Genomic DNA, 19,579 nt, shown 5'->3' on the forward strand with positions numbered 1-19,579 from the left:
CTGATGCCTAATAATAGATGGGGTGACCATAGATACTGATGATCAATAACACTATGATTAAAAAAGCTTTCCACCAATATTGTAAGATTTTCACAAAATAAAACTCCCCAGGCATGTTTTACGACACATGAAAAGTAGTTTTTAGTCTGAATGTTTTATGATTGCATACATTTAGTTTCGCATCCTTCCCTTGCATCAAAATATTCAGATCTAAAAAGGTGACTTACACAATATCCGTCCTACGTTCCTGACAGCTCCATTCTCTGTGTATGTGCACTGGAGGATTTCAAACGCCACTCTTAAGTTTTCTTCTGAACCATCATTTCCTTCCAAATTAGCTGTGATGTCACGCTTGCAAACACACATCGTGGCTGAGATTTAAGGTGAGCACGGAGAAATAAAAACAGATAAATGTCAAAACTAACTTCTAGCGTGCGTCATCCTGCAGCGTGATGCTCAAACATCCAAGTGAAGTGAAACACAAGCAACACACATTTCTGAGTTGAGAGAGAATTTAATATTTGACACTGTATTTTACACTACTGCATATCAACAATCAGCAAACGTCCTGAGGGGAAAAAAGGCAAAGCAGCTCTCCTGCTGGGGAGAGCGTGTATTCAGAGACAGCACATGACCTTTGGCTGCTGAAACATCATTAAAGCCTGTAGTGTCAGAGTTTGTAAATGAGCAGATTTTCCTTCACTACTAACTATATCTCTCACCAGTAAACATAAACAAAGAGCCGCAGTTCTTTCACTGGTTTTGAAAGATGAACTGAATGTTCTAATCAATGCTGATAATGCGAGGTCACGACTGGCTGCATGACTAAAGGTATTAAGATTATATCAAATCTGTTGATATAAAGTTTTGTTAACAGTCCTTTTTGCCAAAATACAAACATCTATACATGTTAGCAAAAGTGCTTTATTCATCTAGCAAACTTCAATAACATTCATCTCCGCTGACCTAATAATGTAACTAATATTTTGATCAACATCACTCATAGGTCTCCTAGGTAACAGGCTGAACGATCTGCAACAGCAAGCGATTGAACGTCGTTCAGTGATTCACGGCGATCGCTGAATCCTTCCGATTCCTGCTTCTTTGTCCTGCTCAGGAGATGACTCCATGTTTTCTGCCGGTCTGGATGAAGGCGTCGACGCAGTGGTCGATGTCTTCGTCTGTGTGGGCGGCTGAGATCTGGACGCGGATTCTGGCTTTGCCCTTTGGTACGACTGGGTAGGAGAATCCGATCACGTACACTCCTGTGGAGAGAAGAGACGTGCAAAGCGTTGAGTGTAATGTGAAACGTACGTGGAGTCGTCAGCTGACTCAGGCTCATCTGATCCCTCAGGCGAGAAAAAGCTGGCCCATTTGGCACAATATTTGGGAAGCTTTTCATTCTGCTAACTTATTCTTCAGCCTGTCCTTTCTCTTCTGGTGACCTAGAAACCATATCCCATCCGCCAACATGAAAGGCTTTTGCAACCCCTTAAAAGCACATCAGCGATGAGGAGCCTGAAAGCTTTTAGAGGAGCCTGGGGTACAAGTACCACTCTGTAGCCAACCAGAGCTAACATATTGAACTTACTGCCAAGTGTAGATGTAGTGTGGTTCTATGAAATCAGGACACATTGGAGAGCAAAGCTGACTGAAAAGGGTTGGTGTAAAATGTGGCTAATTCTATGATGCATTTCAATCAGCAACGCGTCTTCACTGCGGTCTCACCAAGCTTCAGCATATCATCGGACATCAGAGAGGCCAGCCGAGCGTCGCCCAGCATCACAGGACAGATGGGGTGAGCCGAGCCCGCGATGGTGAAGCCGGCCTGTGTCATATTGTTCCTGAACCTGATTGGACAGCAGAGAAGAAAAATATTACAGTCTCAATATTACAAGGCAGCATAAAGATAGGGACGTGAGCATGCATGCACTAATCAAATTGTTTATTTAGTATGAGAGCAACAAAGTATACACTCTGTCACAGTATGCATTAACACAGGGGGCAGAGGCTTGTGTTCTTGTTCCTTGGGTACAACTGAGAATCATACCAGTGACATTAAAAAGGTCAAAAATAGCTACTAAGGCTACCTTTTTTTTTTTTTTTAATACTTAGTGAGCTTCCATGTCCATGTGACTGCATGTATGTGTGCTTTGTCTGGAATGTATCTCACCACTGCATAACATGGCCTAAAGGCAGCATGTGGGCGTTACTGAACACGGTTAAGAAACAAGGTGGGAAATGCATCCATTTAACAACCGCGCTGCGTGTGCTAATATTAGCTCATGTGGTTACTGTTCAAGAACAGCAAGAGATGTTCTCTTGGAGTCATAAATTATGAGACTTGGTTGGCAATTCAGTATTCAGATTTTGGCTCGGGGACCGCAGTAGGAACATCCCTTTGACTTTTAATGTTGCGTTACTATTCATTAGAATGAGATGTAGCGCTGTTCCCCCTCCTGGGTGTTTGCTGTCTCATTTCCATTAGCAAATATATTTAATGTAGATTTTTGAAAATGTAAGAAAAAGGCTTATCTGTTTGGTCAAATGCTTGTCTGCTATATTAAAGGCTTATCTGTTTCCTGGAAATGTTTTTTTTTTTCCCAGGGAACCCAAGTAAACAATTCTCTACTAGTAGAGATGATGTTCGATAGCATTTTACACATCTGAATCCTTTCAAAATGTGTACAAATTGTATTTGTAAGTAACAGAAGCTATAAAACACCTACAACTCACAGATTCAGGTTAGATCTATGATCATTGTGATTAGATACAAGAGATCAAGATAGTCTAATTATTAGCACAGTGTGGCTCCAACCTGGAAAATTAGATGAGCAGCACGAGATGTAAAATACTGACTGATATCGAGCTCTGACACACTGAAACAACAGCTGTAAGATACTGACTTTTCACAAACTATGTGATCAAAAAGAGGATGCCGGTCCTGATTCAGAGCTGTGATGCTGACGAGGTCAAAATACTGACATGATGTGCATAAAAAGTTTACTTTTCAACTTTTTTTTAAGAGAATTGCAGACAACCTTGACTACCCCGCAGAATGAACCCACCTCATGGTTTTGGCCGTCATGCTCTGTGCAATCTCATTAGATGCGAGCAGCAGCTCCACAGCCTTGGTGGCGCAGCCCACCACGGGAGGGGGGAGGGAGTTGGAGAACAGGTAGGGCCGCGAGCGCTGCCTCAGCAGGTCGATGAGAGGCTTAGGACCGACCGTGTAGCCGCCTGAAAGAGAGCGTTTAACAAACAGAAAAAGGCTGAATTGGTGTTGTATTAATACTGTTATAGTAATCTGTTAAAACAACTGTTCAACACTGTCTTGCTGAGAGTTTGATGAGAATAAAAGAAACATCAGGAGACGGTTAGCTTAGCATACAGATTGGAAATAGGGAAAGTTTTATTTGTATAAGTTGTATTTTATCAAAGTTATGGGTCGGATGGAGACGCACCAGCTGCTCCTCCCAGAGCTTTACCCAGGGTGGAGTTTACAATGTGAACCTTGTCCATCACTCCCAGGAGCTCGTCTGTTCCTCTGTCAACCACAGAGAAGAGTGCCATTAGTTTAGACACAGCTCCACCTAACTCATGCTGGTGTGTAGGACTTCTCATTTTGGCGACACCTACTGGCCGTATCAACAAAAGACACTGTTACAAAACCAACTAAATTTCATAACATTGAAATAATTTGAAAGTTATCATACTTTTCAACACCTGGCCATTATCATCATTATCATGTTGAACAAAACTGAACTGCTTGAAGCTGTTAAAGGTTTAAACATGTTCAACTTTGACAGGTTTAATAGTCTTATTCAATACTAATCAACCCATGAGTCTTAGGAAAAGGAAAGAATGGAGGTTGACAAGCTAAATTAAAATACATCTGTTTTCATTTCTGGGTCCATCAGCATCTCACCCACCTGCCCCGAGCCCCCAGGAAGCCGGTGGCGTGGCACTCATCTATAAACACCATGGCTCCGTACTGCTCGGCCAGGTCACAGATTCCTTTTAAAGGAGCCACGTCTCCATCCATGGAGAAGACTCCATCCGTCACCACCAGGCGCATACGAGATGACTGAGGAGGTCAAAAACAGAGTCCTGCTGATCAGTGGAGGGCTCACCAGTCCTGTCAGTCTAATCAATACTGTAACCCTTACCTGACCCCGACCCACAGAATTATGGGGTTAATGCACCATGAAACTCAAATGGACACGCTTTTGAGATCGACCTCAGTGAACTCTGAGTCCAAAAAAATGCTTCAAGTGTCTCAGATGAGGAATATTGTGGTGAGCGTTTATCATTATTGCTGACATGTTTTATCAGTATCAGGTTCTTGGTTGCTTCACTTGATACAGGAAAGAGGAATTTCAAAAAGTCGATTCACCCAAAATTACGAAAAAAAAATTTTCTTTCTCATGACTTAGTCAAGTCATAGTCAGTTTTAGTTCTGCCTTCCTTCGAATACAGTTTACTGTTCTCTAAACCTTTCAAGCCTTCTGTTCTTGCACGGCACATAAACCGGTCTGAAGAGTTCTTCAGTATGCACCTGATGGCTACATATTCGATATAATGCTAAAAAAGAGGCTAATGTGAGCGCCACAAGGACAAAAAGGCCGCTTTGAAAAACTCAAACTACATGCAGTCAACAATTTCCTGAGAGAAATAGTACCTAAACACTGCTTACATGTATCAATATTTCATTACTTTACTCTGACCATGATGGAGAACATGACTCATAAATAAACAGCAGTGTTGACATTATGTCTTTGTATTGTATTGCGGAGATATCACCTGAAGTTAGCATGTTAACCAGGTAGCCCAGCTCGGACCTGGTACAAAGTTCCTTAGCTAGCAGTGTAAACACTAGCGCTACCACGGTCCCAGGGCTCCCAGCCCAAACCTCTAACTGCACGGCTAACTGAGCTAACTAGCATAGAGCAGATTCAGTTGGTGATATGTTGCCGGAATGTTGCAGGAATTTACCAAATACTACATATTGCACCTATAAAATATTTAGACATTATATCAGCAGCAAGTGTTAATTAAATACACATGAATAAAGAATAAAGTTTAAAAGAAATTAAGAAAAATAAAGAAATTAATAAACAGGTGCACACACACACACCTGGGACTCTTTGAGCTTGTTCTCCAGATCACTGAGGTCCATGTGTTTGTAGCGCAGCCTCTTTGCTCGGCACAGACGGATCCCATCGATGATGGAGGCATGGTTCAGCTCGTCAGACAGCACTGCGTCGTCTGGGCCCAGCAGAACCTGGTGGAAGAGCAAAACGATTCTTTATTGGCACCCAATAGAACGAATCCTTCCAGTCTGCTGGAGACAGTAGGGTACAAAGACGTACCTCAAACAGTCCAGCGTTGGCATCAAAACAGCTAGCGTAGAGAATGCAGTCCTCCCTCTCGTGAAACTCTGCGAGCTTCTGCTCCAGGTTTTTGTGCAGGTCCTACAAACACAGAGTCGACTCATTAACCTCAATCACATTAAGCTGTACAATTCTTATCTGTGTGTTAGTCGGCTGATTGGGCAGTGAACTGGTCATTCACCGTACTTGTGTGCCACAGATGAATCTGACAGAGCTCAATCCAGCACCGTAGGTCTTGAGAGCGTCGATCCCAGCCTGCACCACCTCTGGATGACTGGACAGCCCGAGGTAGTTGTTGGCACAGAAATTCAATATTCCTGAGAGAGAGAAGGAGAGTTTGGGTGGAGAACAGGAAATCTAAAAAGGTAAAAAAGATCTCTACTTCAGTCTGTCATAACACTTTCCAGCTCAGAAGCAGTAATGGTCACTGTCAGCAATTTAAAGCCTGCAACAGAAATTCTGTGTGTAGTTTTTGGACAACAAAGACCAACAAAAAAACCCACAATGAACTGGGATGTTAGCGTCCAGATGAACTGAACAGTCACTTTCACACAAGAGAGGTTATGGCCTAAAGGCAGCAGGCCATTCATAAATGAGCAGAGTCAATCTTTGGCTCAGGTTCAGCCTAAAGAGTAAACAGTGGCAGAACAGCAAACAGGCCAGAGATTAGCGGCTACTGTGGCCATTTTTTAATTCATTACAATTCTAATTACGTTTTCTTTGCCTTTTACAATCAGAGTCGAATGTATAACTGCGTACTGTTAATAATGAGCCTTTTATATTCAATGCAGTACTGTTTGACGTGAGCTTGAATGATATGTTTGACTTTAGTGAATGTATAGGTCAGGTTCAGCCCACAGATAACATCACAGCAGCGCGCCAACTGACAAACACAGTACTCCGTGGTGCGTTTGAGGAAACATGGGTCTCCTTGCCACCACCTATTTGTATTCCCTGTCACTTTAACCCGGCACCACTCACTGCTCTGACTGCCGTCCACGTTGATTTGAGGACCCTGCTTAGACGTAATGATTCTCTCCGCTTTCCACGTCCCCGCGGCTCGGATACCGTCGAGCTCGCCCTCCAGCACCGCTCTGGCTTCGGCGACAGCGGCGTAGCTCCGGGTCGAGGCCGAGGGCCGCAGGACGACCCGGGCCGGCCTCACCAAACTCCGGACAGCTTTCCCGAGAGACATGACTGCGACTCCGTGTGTTCGAGGTACCAAACGTGCAGCAGAGCTGAGCGTAGAGACCAGGGGGCGAGGCGTGGTTGCGTCACGCAACAAGTGTAGGCGTACGCGCGGTGGACCAATCAGAGATCAGGGTACTTGCCAAGTGGCTTGTTTAGTCCAATCAGATTTCAGGGAGTATTTGCTTACTGTGTCACATTCACTTTGGTAATAATATGTTGCCTAATCTTAGTGCCATAATGTTTGACTTCTCTTTACTTCTCTTTCCTTTAAAAAAATACTTCACCTCTAACTGTAAAAAATAAATAAATCGATAAAACGTCCATAGAAATGTACCACTGCGCCTGAGTGTCCTTCTTTCTCCCTCTCACACACTGACCCTGGTTACCCTCTGGCACCCTTTAAAGACAGAGAGATTGGGATTACATGTTACAACAGAACCTAGACTCACATACTTTCATATGGGTAATGTGATGTTAAATAGTTTTATATCAGTCATGCTCACATGGTGCAAAATTAACCTTTTTTTTTTTTGTCCAACTGCCAAACAGCAAGTTACTGTTGAAATGCTTCCAGCCACTCAGTAGATCACCATTTTTTTTTCTGGCTGGTAAGTGATGGAAAACTACCCAGACAATTTTATGAATAAATCAAATGAAATCTTATCTAATCGAATCTGATCTTGAGCCCTGACTGCTTATTCCACCAAAACAGCCACCAAGAAAAGGATGTTTTCAGTCCAGAGGTGTGACAGACTCAGGGGTCCTTGTATTCAGGAGATGTACAGTTGTTTTTCTTAGGCAAATATGCGTAAACATCTTTACTTTCTTTAAGTTTTTGTATGTTATTTTGTTTATCAGAAAAAGCCAAGAGTTCTGTTCAAGCGACGCAAACTTGACACTCGCCCTCCCAGCTGGAACTATGCTTGAAGTACAGTGTGGTGTTATGGGCCAGGGCTAGCTGGTTAGCATGCTAACTTCAGCAGATACAAAGACTTCTGCTACATAAAACTATCATCAAAACTATTATTTCATTACATTCCGTTTGTAATTTTTCTTGTTTCAATTAAATAAATAAAAAATCCTACATATGGTACCTTTTAGAAATCTCATATTTCATTTAATAAAAACAGGAACTTTAAGTCAAATTTAATTTACAACAGACAGGGATTAAAAAGATTTGCACTGGTCACACACCTGCAAAGCCATGGATGGGATTATACAGCAATAAACCTTAATGTTCTGCACTGTGAGGTTACAATAAGAGCAGCCAGACTTCCAGTTAATAATTTTAGTTTAATATATGACAGCAATCTGTCACCACTTCCTGTTAAATTTCAAGTAAGACGTCTTCACACAGGAATGTTGGAGGGAAACCTCATTCAGATTTCTTTGACATCCTACAACAACAGCGATGTGAGGTATCAAAGCGTTCCTTAATGCAGAAGGCTGAGCTTCTCTCACATACAAGTTTGCAGTGTTTGCTACGTTGACAGGGACATTTATCTGCAACCTGTCATCATTCAGATGACAACATATATATCGGCAATATAACACATAACCTAAGTTGCAACATTTGTTTTCGTAACAATATCCTCTCTCTCATTCAACAGCAGGAATGTAACCATATAAAATGTGCAAATGTTTGCATTCCACACATGGACAAACACTTATAACAATGTCAAGTAAAAAGCTCCGTCTCACATGAAATAAAATTATTTTTTATCAGTTAAAAAAAAAACCAAACACCTTTTCTCCCAAGTAAAAGCAGTATACAAAGCCATGATGTCCTTCTTCAGATATGGGCAGTAATTCCCATGTCTTATGTGCCATTCAACCGTTGATCTAAAATCTCCACTTCTCAGCCGAAGGTGCAGGAGCTTCAGGACTAGTGTTAGTTTGGCAGGTTTAAAGTGCAGCTTAAGACTCAGAGTGGTTGTTATCCTGTGAGGAAGCTCTCAGCGACGGCAGGCGGTCGGCCGCTTTTGCTCTTTCTGCCAGAAACTTGTCGAACTCTGCAGAAGGAGAGAAGCAGGATTAGATGAGATAAAACCGCAGCTATCTAGATTAAATCTACGATATGAGATAAAGAAGTAGCAAAATGCAAACAGTGTTGGGAGTTTATGAAAGGATGTGGGTGTCAACAATAAAGAGAAATATACCACATGAGACTTTTGTGAGGTAGGACCTTGAAATCAAAACCACTTTTGCGGCTGTGCCTTATCATCAGCACCATCAGTTTTATCTCACTCTTTAGACTTTTATGCAAGCTTGCAAACAAATAAAAGCATAAAAGCAGACTCAGTAATTCCTCGATGGGGAATTATTGGGTGAGAGGAGTTAGTAGTTCCAGTGTAAAATATCACTTGACTGATTACTCGCCTGGATTATTTCGTTCTGTTACTAAAACAAACAATATGGCATATGATGACTGAATAGGTCTAAAGAGAAGTGACATGTGGCACTACATGTCCAGTTAAGCCTCTAGTGCCACCTGCAGGTCAAATGCAGAAGTATCTATCAGAGTCAGAATCGGTATTACTTCCTTGTCCCACACACGGGAAATTTGTTTGCCACAGCAGCCAAAGGACAGTAGTATTTTTAAAAAACCAACAATAGTAAAAAATAAACAATATAATTAAAAAGAATAGAATAGAATAAACTCCTACATACATATGAGCAGCAGATATGAAACTGTTATGTAGAAATTAGAGTTTTATGAAGAAAAAAACCCCTGTAGTTCAAAGTATAATTTTAAAAGTCACCACTAGCTGTGTGCACTAGCTTTATGACAATCTAGACGCCAAACAAACACTAGGTTGAATATACAACACCTCGATGCTGCAGGTGTAAATAAAGGCCAAGTGAAATAATGGCTGATAAATGGTGCTCATCTTAAAGAGAAAGTGAACTGTAAGGACTCTCACCTTCACTGGTCACACCGTCTGAGTCCTCAAAGTCATCGTACTGTGTCAAACAGAACAGACATATGTGAGCAGATACAAGACGATACGGTTAAAGGAGACCTGTGTCATTATATCAGATCATTTTGAATAGTTTAGACTCTAACATTTATTACTTGATATCTTTGACACATGCTATATAATATGTTTACATTGTCTACCAACTTAAATGAGCACTATAGTACGCTGACATTCGCTAATTAGCATTAAACATAAATTACAGCTCAGAATCAACCAAAGCAGTGGCCAAATTGAAATTTTGACCCGATGATGGCGCTAGATGAAAAGTTACAGTGTTACCAAAGTCATTACAATTCATCCTGAAGGAAACATGAAATCATGAAACTGATGTTATTGGCAGCCCGAGCCAAAGTACTGACGCGGACATCCTGGTATTTATCGAGTATTTAAAGCACACAGCAATACACAAGTGTAAAGCAATGGATAATCAGAATTTATCACGTTGACACTGACCAGAATGATCCTTCACTGAATCAAAAATGAACAGGAAAAAAGTCCAGCATAAAAACAATACAACACAGTTACTATACGTTCGTGTTTTTAGACTAAATTAAGTAATCCGGCCATTTACCTCATCATCCAACGCTAGCCACTTCTCAATATCATCCATTACGTCGGGCTGGTTGGACTGGTTGATAGGAATCTAAGGAAGAAAGCAGAGCATCAGTGTGGTCAGGGCAGTAAAATATAAAGACTGGTTAAGTTTTATGAAAATGTAACAAAACGTCCCAAACAACCGAACCACCAAAAAATGAAAACGACAACAAGTGAACCACAAAGTACAACAGCTATGAAAACAATGCAGCATATCAGGACAGTGTGGCCCAAACAGCGTCATGCCTCGGCTGTGGGCGTAGGCACAAAAGTAAACTTCCAAAAAAACTATTCATCTTCGCCACATATAAAAAAAAAACCAAATCATGCAAACCAATGTGTTATAACACAATACCTCAAACACTGAACACCAAAAATGGATCCAAACAAAATCAATCCAGACCAAAGCAAAAGTAAAGTAAAATAAACCGACCAGGCAAAACAAAGAGACAGAGGTTGTGGAAAGGTGAACCGATGAAAAACCAGGACACGTTTTCAGAAACAAACCCACCATTCCCCTTTTAATCATCCAATCTAACTTAGGTGAGGAGCTGCAGGTGGAGGCTGGGCTGCCATCCTTCATCACAGACAGAGAGTTCATTTAGAGGGAGAAGACAAAGCAACATACACATTTACACAACCACAGAGCCTTTTATAGACCAGGTAATTCTGTACTTATTCTTGACTAAACTAATTAAACTCACTGACGGCGAGCCCCCTCAATCCCTCCCTTTAACTAATACAGTTAAGACATTCTGTACAATACCATGAAGATCAATTCAGTGAGCTTGATACTCTGTCGCACGTCAGAGTTTTCATTTCAAAGCTAGAAACGGATCGAAAGCCAAATACACAACTTTCACGCTGAATTTTCCAGCAGTCCCTCAGGTCGCATCACAAATGATGTGATAATTATTGTGACTAATCCTGTTAAACCGTGCGCAACCTGAATTAGACGCCATCTATGCTTACCGTTCCAGTGTTTAGTAGCCTGCTGTCCAGAGCTTGAGCCAGGCTGTCCACTGCAACTTCACTGTGCTCGCTGAAAAACACAACATTTGCACGTTGCTTAACTGCCATGTAAGCTGCTAACATAACATATCATCATAACACACAGTGAAATACTGGCACTCATCTTAAAAAAAAAAAAAAAAAGAGAGTGAGACAGAGTTAAACTCCAAAACAAAGGTCATCTTTCCAAATGCTATTCCTGAGAATTTGCTCGTAAGAGAGCTGCATGACTGCTCTGTGAGGCTGTAACTGTAACATTGTGATATGACAAGTGAGCACAATTTGCTTCATGTTCCCTTTTACTCCATCATTTCCAACCCTTTAATATCTGATGTACGCCCACAGATAGACTCAAGTGCCTTTTATTAACACCACCATGTTCCTCATGAACATGAATTGAATACTCTAAAAGTGGATATTATCAACAATTCACAATTTGTCAAAAGTTCCATTTTAATGTTGTTTCATTACGTTTGCATTTACTGTATACTGATAATGTACTGCTATGAGTATTCTGACCTGTTCATTATCATCACCATCATCTCTGGCATACTACGTCAATTGTTTCTTCATTGCTTTTAGTTTAGACTTCTCTGCTCCGCTTGCTGACTACTTTGCATGTCCTCTTGATGCAAATCACTGTTTCAGTTATACCAGAAAAATACAGGCTTTGCAACCCATGTTTACTGTGGAAGTCTCCAAAGTCATTTAAACTGCTGTTTGTAGTGTTCCTGTACCTTGGTCTTTGTTGAGTTGAGACATTTATTTTCTGTGTTAATGTGTCGTCTGATTCACTTGTACCTGCAAGAAGAACAGCCACAGGTTTAGAATATGTAGAATAAAACTACAGTATTGCACATGCTCAGTGTAAAGGTACGTGTGACAGTCACAGTACTTACTAAGTCTTGCCATCTGGCTGGACAAGCTCTCAGCTCTGGACTGGCTGCGTGAGATGTTGTTGGTAAGTGATGCAGCCCCTGATTGGCTGACGGACTCAGCTGTCAAATCGAGGTCCGTGAGGTTGACGTATGAGTGGCTCTGAGAGACAAAGAGCACCAGATTAAAAGCCCGCAATGCAACCGTTTCATACATTTCTGAATGTTGAGTTGTGAAGTAGGAATAACACCCACTTCAAAAAATATTTTAATGGTCTTTACCTTCGGTGCTGCATTTGGACCGTTTGTTATTCGTCTTTCAAACCTTTAAGCGGCAAAACAAACGTGTGTCATCGTCAAATGGCTCTCTAATAATATAATTATATGACAATAATAAATGAAGGTGACCTCTGGTAGCGAGTAAAGGCAGTGTTCATCTCATCGTTAGTTGCCAGCAACTCTTCAATCAGCTTCTCCTCACTGAGTCTGGGGACCATCTTCACTATCCTCTCCTGCATTTCCTTACAAACTGTGTATAACTGCTAATGACACAACCAGACAAAGAATGTGTGGGTGGGGGATTGAGGGGGTAGATGCAACGCAAAATGTATAACGTACGAGATCAGTTAAGGGCAACACACTTGTTACTCAGAATGAATGGATGGAAGTGATGTGAAAAAACCCATCTTTTCTTTCTCTCTCGCTCTTTTTTTTTTTTTTTTTTTTTTTACCTCCAGCAGCTCCATGTCTGCTTGTTTTACTGTGACAGGATCCAGCTGACTCATCATGTCTGACATCATGGTCAGGTTGCTTCGCACCACTCCCAGCTCGTTCTTCAGCTTTTTAATCTGGAAATATCAGTAACAGGTCAGAAATAAACACAGCTATAGTAACTCCGTGCAAAGCCACGTATTGATTTCATGAGTGCTGGAGGCGAGAAATTCAATTGAGAAAACACAAACACAAAAAGGAGTGGTGAGACAGCGAAAAAGGCCAGGCCATCACCTGGCTGGGAGTGAAGGCAGTGGTTCCCTCTAGGGCCAGTTTGAACTCAGAAGTCTGGGGTGGGTTGAGCGGAGGTTTGGAAGGAAGAACCACAGCAGGCAGAGTAGTGACAGTAGGCCCGTTCCCAGGAAAAGTCTGGTAAGCAAAAGGTACAGAAATGCCCCGAAAGGAAAATGACCAAAGATGACAGGCAGCACCACAATTATTCACAGTGAGCGCACCGGCAGAGTTTGTACCTTCTGTGAGGCTTGGACGGGTGAGTAACCATCCAGTTCTGTCATGGGGAACTCGAGCCCTTTCCTTCGTAGATCTTCGTACACAGACACCACGCCTGTCAGGTCAGGTGAGCTACGGAATGCATCGGCCCACGCCTTGAAAAGAGAAAGCCTCAGTTGAATTCCAGATTGTCAAGCAATGTGACAACGCCAAGACAACAACCTGATTTCTTTTCCACTGTACTACTGTTACCAGACATGTAATGTGCCTTTTTCTTATTTTACCTGTACAATACTGAGCACTCTGTCATGCAAGACTAATGGCGGGTTGTTTCTCGGGATGATAGACCGGACCAGAACCCCCTCTACAAAATCACGCGTCGTCACCAGGATGTGAAACCTGTAGCCGCAGTTCTTCACACAAGTTTCTAGGACCTGACATCAGAAGGAGATATGGGGTGTTAGCGAAAGGGCTACACTTACCGCCTCAAACCAAGTGATGAGGACACAAAATAGTCAACAGAGTGAACAACACTCACAGTGAGCGTCAGCATGACCTCCTTGAAGTTCTTGTTCCCCACAATCCTTTTCTTTATGGCTCTGACTGCGTCTTTAGGTCTGTAATGAGAGAATTTTCAACAGTCACAGGCATGATTCCTCCAGAGGACTAGTTTGTTATTGATGCCAACAGATAACAGACGCGCACACACACACACACACACACACACACACTGTACACACTGTACACACCCTTCCTCTGCACTGTTGATCATGTCACAGATCTCCATGTTGAGAGCCCAGTCTTCTGATGGCAGGCTGGAACCGGTCGCACTCTCTGAAATAAGTGAGCATACACCGCTGAGTAATATGAATGATGTTTACTCAGGATTTTATCATATATATAGCTTTTGTCTTCATGATTGTGATTTTGTCATTTATCAATGCTTAGTACATGTTTCTTATAAAATAAATCACACCTGTGTCCAAGTTGGACAAACATAACACCTCACAGTTTCTACGGTACACTTCATTTTCTGACCCTAACGAATACAGTGCGGTGTGTGGCGTTCCGCAGGGATCAATCTCAGGACCTTGACACCTCCTGATGTACATACAAGATACGATTGAAGAAATGACTGATGTGAGTTATGTGGACGATATGGATTTGGCGACAGGTTTAAAATGCCCTTCTAAAGATGTAGTTATCATAGTTTATTCAAAAGATTATTTGATCATTTAATGTTTGATACATGATTCTCGTAACATAATATCAGTTCTTCTTCAACATATCACGTTCATAGTATACTGTATGTTCTGACAAACAAAATAAAGGGTCAGTCCTCAGCAATCAACGTGATGCATTCCTTACCCATATTAACATATGCAATAGATATAAAATATGCAGTTGATTTTAAGCCTTTTCTGTATGCTGATGATCTGGTTTCATCGACGAGTTACATAGAAAACACGATTAGACAAGAAATTTCAAAATTAGTCCACGGGCGGTGCACAATAAACTTTATCTACATTTGAAAAAAGGCTGTCGATTTTTATTTGCCTTGAATAATAAACTTGCTCAGACCAGATTTCTTAATGTCACCAAATTAGACCAACGCAAAAACAACATTATTATTAGTAGTAGTTCATAACGTCAGTCTCAATAAAAGGTTATCTATGGCTTCGATCCATGAACATGAACTGACTGTGCATGCAATTTCTGCCGCTTTGTCTGTTTTTCCAAAGGTACAAGATGATATGTTACATCTTTTTAGTTTTAATCAAATAACCAGTATGAGTACAGGGCTTTTCAAATCAGTAAAATAGTTTAAGATGGCTATCAACCAACAAGTCACGTGCATAAATGCCTAAATGGCAAAAATGGCGACTATTTACAGCTGTTCTGTGTTGTGTCCAAGTTCATAGACATAGCTGTTATGAATCTGAATCCTTTGCAGTGTGAAATCTACTGTTTTGACTCCTTTAAAAACAGGTGTGAATAGATTTCATTTATAGATACCGAATTGATTTAGTTTGAATACTGAGTAAACACCGTGTCTGCCACAAACAAATCTGCTCATCTATTGTTTTAATCCCCAACTCTCAGTTTTCCATCAGTGAATGGGGGCACACGTACAGCCATCGGGCTACAGCCGCATATGCGTCTTAATTTAGGTCAGGAGGATGTCGGCCGCTCGTGTCCCGCCCAGCTACTGGCAGCTTACACAGACACGGTAAACAGCCAATCAATTCAGCGTCACTGCACCCAAGTCCCGCCTCGCTGCCGAATCATTGTAGAGCGGACGCGTCACTCAAACCACAACCTCCTCTGTCAGTCTTAATAAATATATCTTGGATTTACTATTTTCAATGAATTGACGTTATTGTACGCGTTTTTTCGTGCAGTAATAATAATAATAAAAAAAAACCTTTAACGATAAAAAACGAAGCGGCGGCTCGACGGGGGGATGAAGGGTGTCCGAGGCGTCACGACTCCAGCAAGAGGTTGCCTGAGATAAATTTGGTTATAAAAGATGTGGTTTGTGTCGGTCACACCACGGCTCACCTATCAGCTGTCCCACCGGCGTGCTGAACGGATTCCCCAGTAAGAACTCCATGTTGAGAGCGGTGAGTGAGGGCCCAGCGAATGCGCCGACGTCCCCGGGCAGCAGAGCCGTATGCTACGACAAGCCCCGCTCCTCCTCCTGCTGCTGCTGCTGCTGCCGCCGCTGCTGCTGCTGCTCACACAACAAAGTGGGGCACCAGTTGAGCTGCGTCACACTTTAAAGGGAAAGCAGCCCGCAGTCAGCACACGGTCGATACGCGCTGTAACTGCACCACACACAGGCACTCTGCATCTCTGCACTCACTGCTGGAGGATAAAGTGATCCCAGGAAGTCAAACCTGGTTCTCTACACACCTACATCAGGGATAACATTATAACCACTGACAGGGGAAGTGAATAATACTGATTATCTCTTCATCATGGCACCTGTTAGTGGGTGGGATACATGAGGCAGCAAGTGAGCATGTTGTCCTCAAAGTTGATGTGCTGGAAGCAGGAAAAATGGGGAAGCGTAGAGGATTCGAGTGAGTTTGACAAGGGCCAAATTGTGATTGCTAGACGACTGGGTCAGAGCACCTCAGAAACTGCAGAACTGACCCCTGCAAACCGGGAATACCAGTGTGCAGGGGTCAGTATCCATCATATCCATATTATTGTCATGAGACAATAATCAGTTAGCCTATAACAACAAGCACTGGTGCATTCTGGGATTATGCAGTAGTGTCACTATATGCACTAAAGGTCAAATGTAAGCCCATGTTGTCGTGCTGTATTTCAAATGTAGGCTATGTTTTTAGACTCTGGCAGAACTATATGACAGCAGAGACATAATACTGCTTAGCCTATATTCATTTGTTTTAACCCCAATCAGACACATCCTCATTGTTTGCATGGCGTCCCACCGGCCCTATGCTATGTAAAAAAAAACAATGACAACTGATTAACGATTTTTCCGCCTCTACACCCTCATTGTCCTTACTAAGCAATAGGTTCACGCCACTAAAATGTAAGGATTGTCATTTTTTAGTCTTAATGATTAATTGATTAATTGTGAAAGAATCGTTAGTTGTGGCCCTGATTAAAACCCAATATGCAGAAAGTATTGATGTAGTTAACAAACTGAGCTTGCACTATTATGTTTCATATGTTATATAGGTTATGCATGAGCAGTGGGGTATATATATATTCCCTATATAATCCTTTGGTTTGTCAAATAGACATTCACAGGCAGTGTACAGTATGTTTGCTTAGGTTTGACTGTCATAAAACTCCAATAACATAACTACTAATAGACGTATATGGGGTTTGGTACTGTTTTGATCTATCGCAGATACAAACCATATAAAAAACATTTTATGTAATGTTTTTACAGCTGGTGTCCCCGGGTCATCAAACAAAAGTAATGCATCATTTTCTGTAGGCTAGCTGGTTTCTGAAACATGTCATCTGTACAAAACCATGTTGGTAACTTATTCTCACAAACTCAGGTAAAGTCATGAAGTATGAAGGTAATTAAATACTGTTAGGTTTGTTTTTGTCTTGTGATTTACAACTGCACAACTATAAAGTTAGGGGACTCAAAAAGAGACAAAAACCCACTCAAAATTGAAGCAGCAGCAGTGGGGATATCCTTATTTTAGGTTTGTAGTTTGGGTCAAGCTCCAGATATGAAGATATGTTCTTGATTGACGTTGTTCAGGTTATTTTTAAGAAATAAATTAAGTTCGGCAATCTCCTCCGAAACGGCTGGAGATATTATATAGCTATTTACAAAGACTGAGTACCAGTCTATTGAACTTCATGCGTCAAATCAGTCGATTGTCCCTTTAGCACCAGAAGTACATTTCTACTGTATGTGTTATTGGAAAAAAAACAAAACATTTCTTGACAAAGATGTCTCATAAAGTCCACTTGTTCAGGAGCACATAAAAATATCACATGGCCCTAATTAAACACTTCAGTCTCATTCAGTTAATTTTATTACTGTCAATAGAGAGATTTCTCTCTCTCTCTCTTTGTGCAAATAATTATTTTCGTTGTGCAAAACCAGGCCTTCATGGTGTTTACCTCACATCTCCATGCTTGTGTTGTGTGGTTCTCAGCCACATGGGTGCACTGTTTGATTTCACATTTCACAATATCAGGTTGTCCACCCAGAGCTTTCTGCTGCTGACTCCCCAATTCCTGCCCAGGCAAAGTCAGCAGCTGTCCCAGATCCTCAAGGGTCCGGGTCCCTTGTGTCGACTGGTCTGAACTTTTTTACCTGAAAGTTCGATTTGGAAGATGCTACATCAGTGCTCAAAGCAAGCGGACATGATGAGGGCTTCAGGGTGGCTCCTGATTCCTTACCTGAACTTGAAGCTTTGTCTCGAGGTGGGTTTCTGTGTCAAAACCTCCATTGTTATTTGAGTATTGTGCTGCGTCATTGTACACAAGGTGAAACCAGCAGGGGTTAAAAGTTAGTAGCTCCATTTTTGCCTCAGGCAGGCAGGTCATTCTCGCCCTGCTTACACTAAACAAACACTCCTTTCTGAACGTAAAGGCCCCTGAAAGTTTATCTCCATTTCACTCACTAATTGTCACCCTCCACGGCATTTACAGCTGCCAAGAGATAATAGGCGGTTTACTTTCTAAAATGTAACTGTCAATCACAGTGGGGAGGCACATTTGTGTCCGATCAAAGCCGTGATGTGGATGTGTGACTCAGACGCAGTGACTCACCGCCCAGTACGCAACAGAGAATATACTTTCTACTGTCCCCGCTGATGCACAACCCACTCGTGTGTTTACACCAGCAGGGATGATACAGCTGTGCCCATTAAAACAGAACCGTACGCTGCTTATGTGGGTGATCACAGGCCAGATAAAGATGCGGTTGGTTTGTAATTGCGGATAACGTCCTTTCCCTCGAGAAAAAGACACGTTTCCTCTGATAAAGTTCACCGTTTGATCTCCTCACAGCGCAAGAAAAATCCAGTTTGCTTGCGGCAATGAAATCTCTTTTTTAATCTCCTGAGCGATGGTTTCGTAGTTGTGCGTTGGTAAAGGTATCTATACTGTCTGTGCAGTACAGCTGCGGCATAGACGGTCTGTTTACCTCAGTGGTTGCTATGCTACTGCGTGAGACAATGCAAGATATGATCAATTAACATTTCAGTGGGAATACTTCAGATATCTACATTACTTATTTTTATTGTTGTTATTATTATGGACACTGATTATAATAATGCATAATATTAGTGAAATGTAATAATAAGGGCGTTTACACTGATGTTAAAAGAACCAGAGTTCATAGCTTACATTTTATACAGTATAAAGTGTCTGTGTGATGCATTCAAACAAACAGCTCAACAATAATACTTCCTCTGCGATTGTATTGCCAACCTCCATTCACATACTGGCAACACCTATTGTTTTATTTTGAAAGTTTGAGTATGGCGTTGTCAATATAACAACATTAACAAAGAACTCTTTCAGTCACAGTTTTTCAATGTGGGAACCAGTCTAACCTGCACAAGTGTTACAACTGACATTATAGCATATGGACACTTCCGGCAAAGGCTTTCATAATAAAGCGGCCAAACTGACTCAGTCATAAACAGAAATGACCTAGTTTATTGCTCCCGTGTGGTCGGAATCTTAGTAGGAATAATGAATATGTTTTGGGTTTTTTTTTCCGAATGTTTATTATCATATTTTCAGAGCTTTGAATAATACCCAATGTGCCACCTGTTGAAGTGGAAATGTCGGC

General features: G+C 41.6%; 2 protein-coding genes across 5 annotated transcripts; both read right to left on the minus strand.

The window, feature by feature from the left end:
* Positions 1-494: 494 nt before the first annotated feature.
* On the minus strand, positions 495-6,665 carry gcat (glycine C-acetyltransferase). Its single transcript, XM_030408058.1, has 9 exons — positions 6,375-6,665; positions 5,580-5,710; positions 5,373-5,474; positions 5,138-5,284; positions 3,933-4,087; positions 3,465-3,547; positions 3,069-3,240; positions 1,729-1,850; positions 495-1,265 (listed from the first exon to the last, which is right to left on the minus strand). The coding sequence occupies exons 1-9, from the start codon at positions 6,586-6,588 to the stop codon at positions 1,114-1,116; spliced, it is 1,278 nt and encodes a 425-aa protein (XP_030263918.1). The 5' UTR covers positions 6,589-6,665; the 3' UTR covers positions 495-1,113.
* Positions 6,666-7,718: 1,053 nt separating this feature from the next.
* On the minus strand, positions 7,719-16,017 carry tom1 (target of myb1 membrane trafficking protein). 4 transcript variants are annotated; one of them, XM_030408054.1, is made up of 16 exons: positions 15,829-16,017; positions 14,016-14,100; positions 13,805-13,883; positions 13,551-13,700; positions 13,287-13,421; positions 13,051-13,185; positions 12,777-12,893; positions 12,454-12,584; positions 12,328-12,370; positions 12,070-12,208; positions 11,908-11,971; positions 11,132-11,201; positions 10,671-10,736; positions 10,137-10,208; positions 9,509-9,548; positions 7,719-8,596 (listed from the first exon to the last, which is right to left on the minus strand). In XM_030408054.1, the coding sequence occupies exons 1-16, from the start codon at positions 15,878-15,880 to the stop codon at positions 8,502-8,504; spliced, it is 1,473 nt and encodes a 490-aa protein (XP_030263914.1). In that variant the 5' UTR covers positions 15,881-16,017; the 3' UTR covers positions 7,719-8,501. The 4 variants fall into 4 exon arrangements, with proteins under 4 accessions (XP_030263914.1, XP_030263913.1, XP_030263917.1 ...); XM_030408053.1 differs by having other exon boundaries at positions 12,454-12,587; positions 15,829-16,016; XM_030408057.1 differs by lacking the exon at positions 13,051-13,185 and having other exon boundaries at positions 12,454-12,587.
* Positions 16,018-19,579: the final 3,562 nt, after the last annotated feature.

This window comes from Sparus aurata, chromosome 23, assembly GCF_900880675.1.
Source record: "Sparus aurata chromosome 23, fSpaAur1.1, whole genome shotgun sequence".
NCBI classification, from domain to species: Eukaryota; Metazoa; Chordata; class Actinopteri; order Spariformes; family Sparidae; genus Sparus; species Sparus aurata.

Coding starts and splice junctions, on each gene's coding strand:
- gcat (XM_030408058.1), bottom strand. CDS start 6,588: ATGTCTCTCGGGAAAGCTGTCCGGAGTTTGGTGAGGCCGGCCCGGGTC. Junction 5,711..6,374: donor CGTGGACGGCAGTCAGAGCA/GTGAGTGGTGCC, acceptor TCTCTCTCTCAG/GAATATTGAATTTCTGTGCC. Junction 1,851..3,068: donor ATGACGGCCAAAACCATGAG/GTGGGTTCATTC, acceptor CTGTCCAATCAG/GTTCAGGAACAATATGACAC.
- tom1 (XM_030408053.1), bottom strand. CDS start 15,880: ATGGAGTTCTTACTGGGGAATCCGTTCAGCACGCCGGTGGGACAGCTG. Junction 14,101..15,828: donor GCCGGTGGGACAGCTGATAG/GTGAGCCGTGGT, acceptor CACTTATTTCAG/AGAGTGCGACCGGTTCCAGC. Junction 10,209..10,670: donor GGATGATTAAAAGGGGAATG/GTGGGTTTGTTT, acceptor TTTCTTCCTTAG/ATTCCTATCAACCAGTCCAA.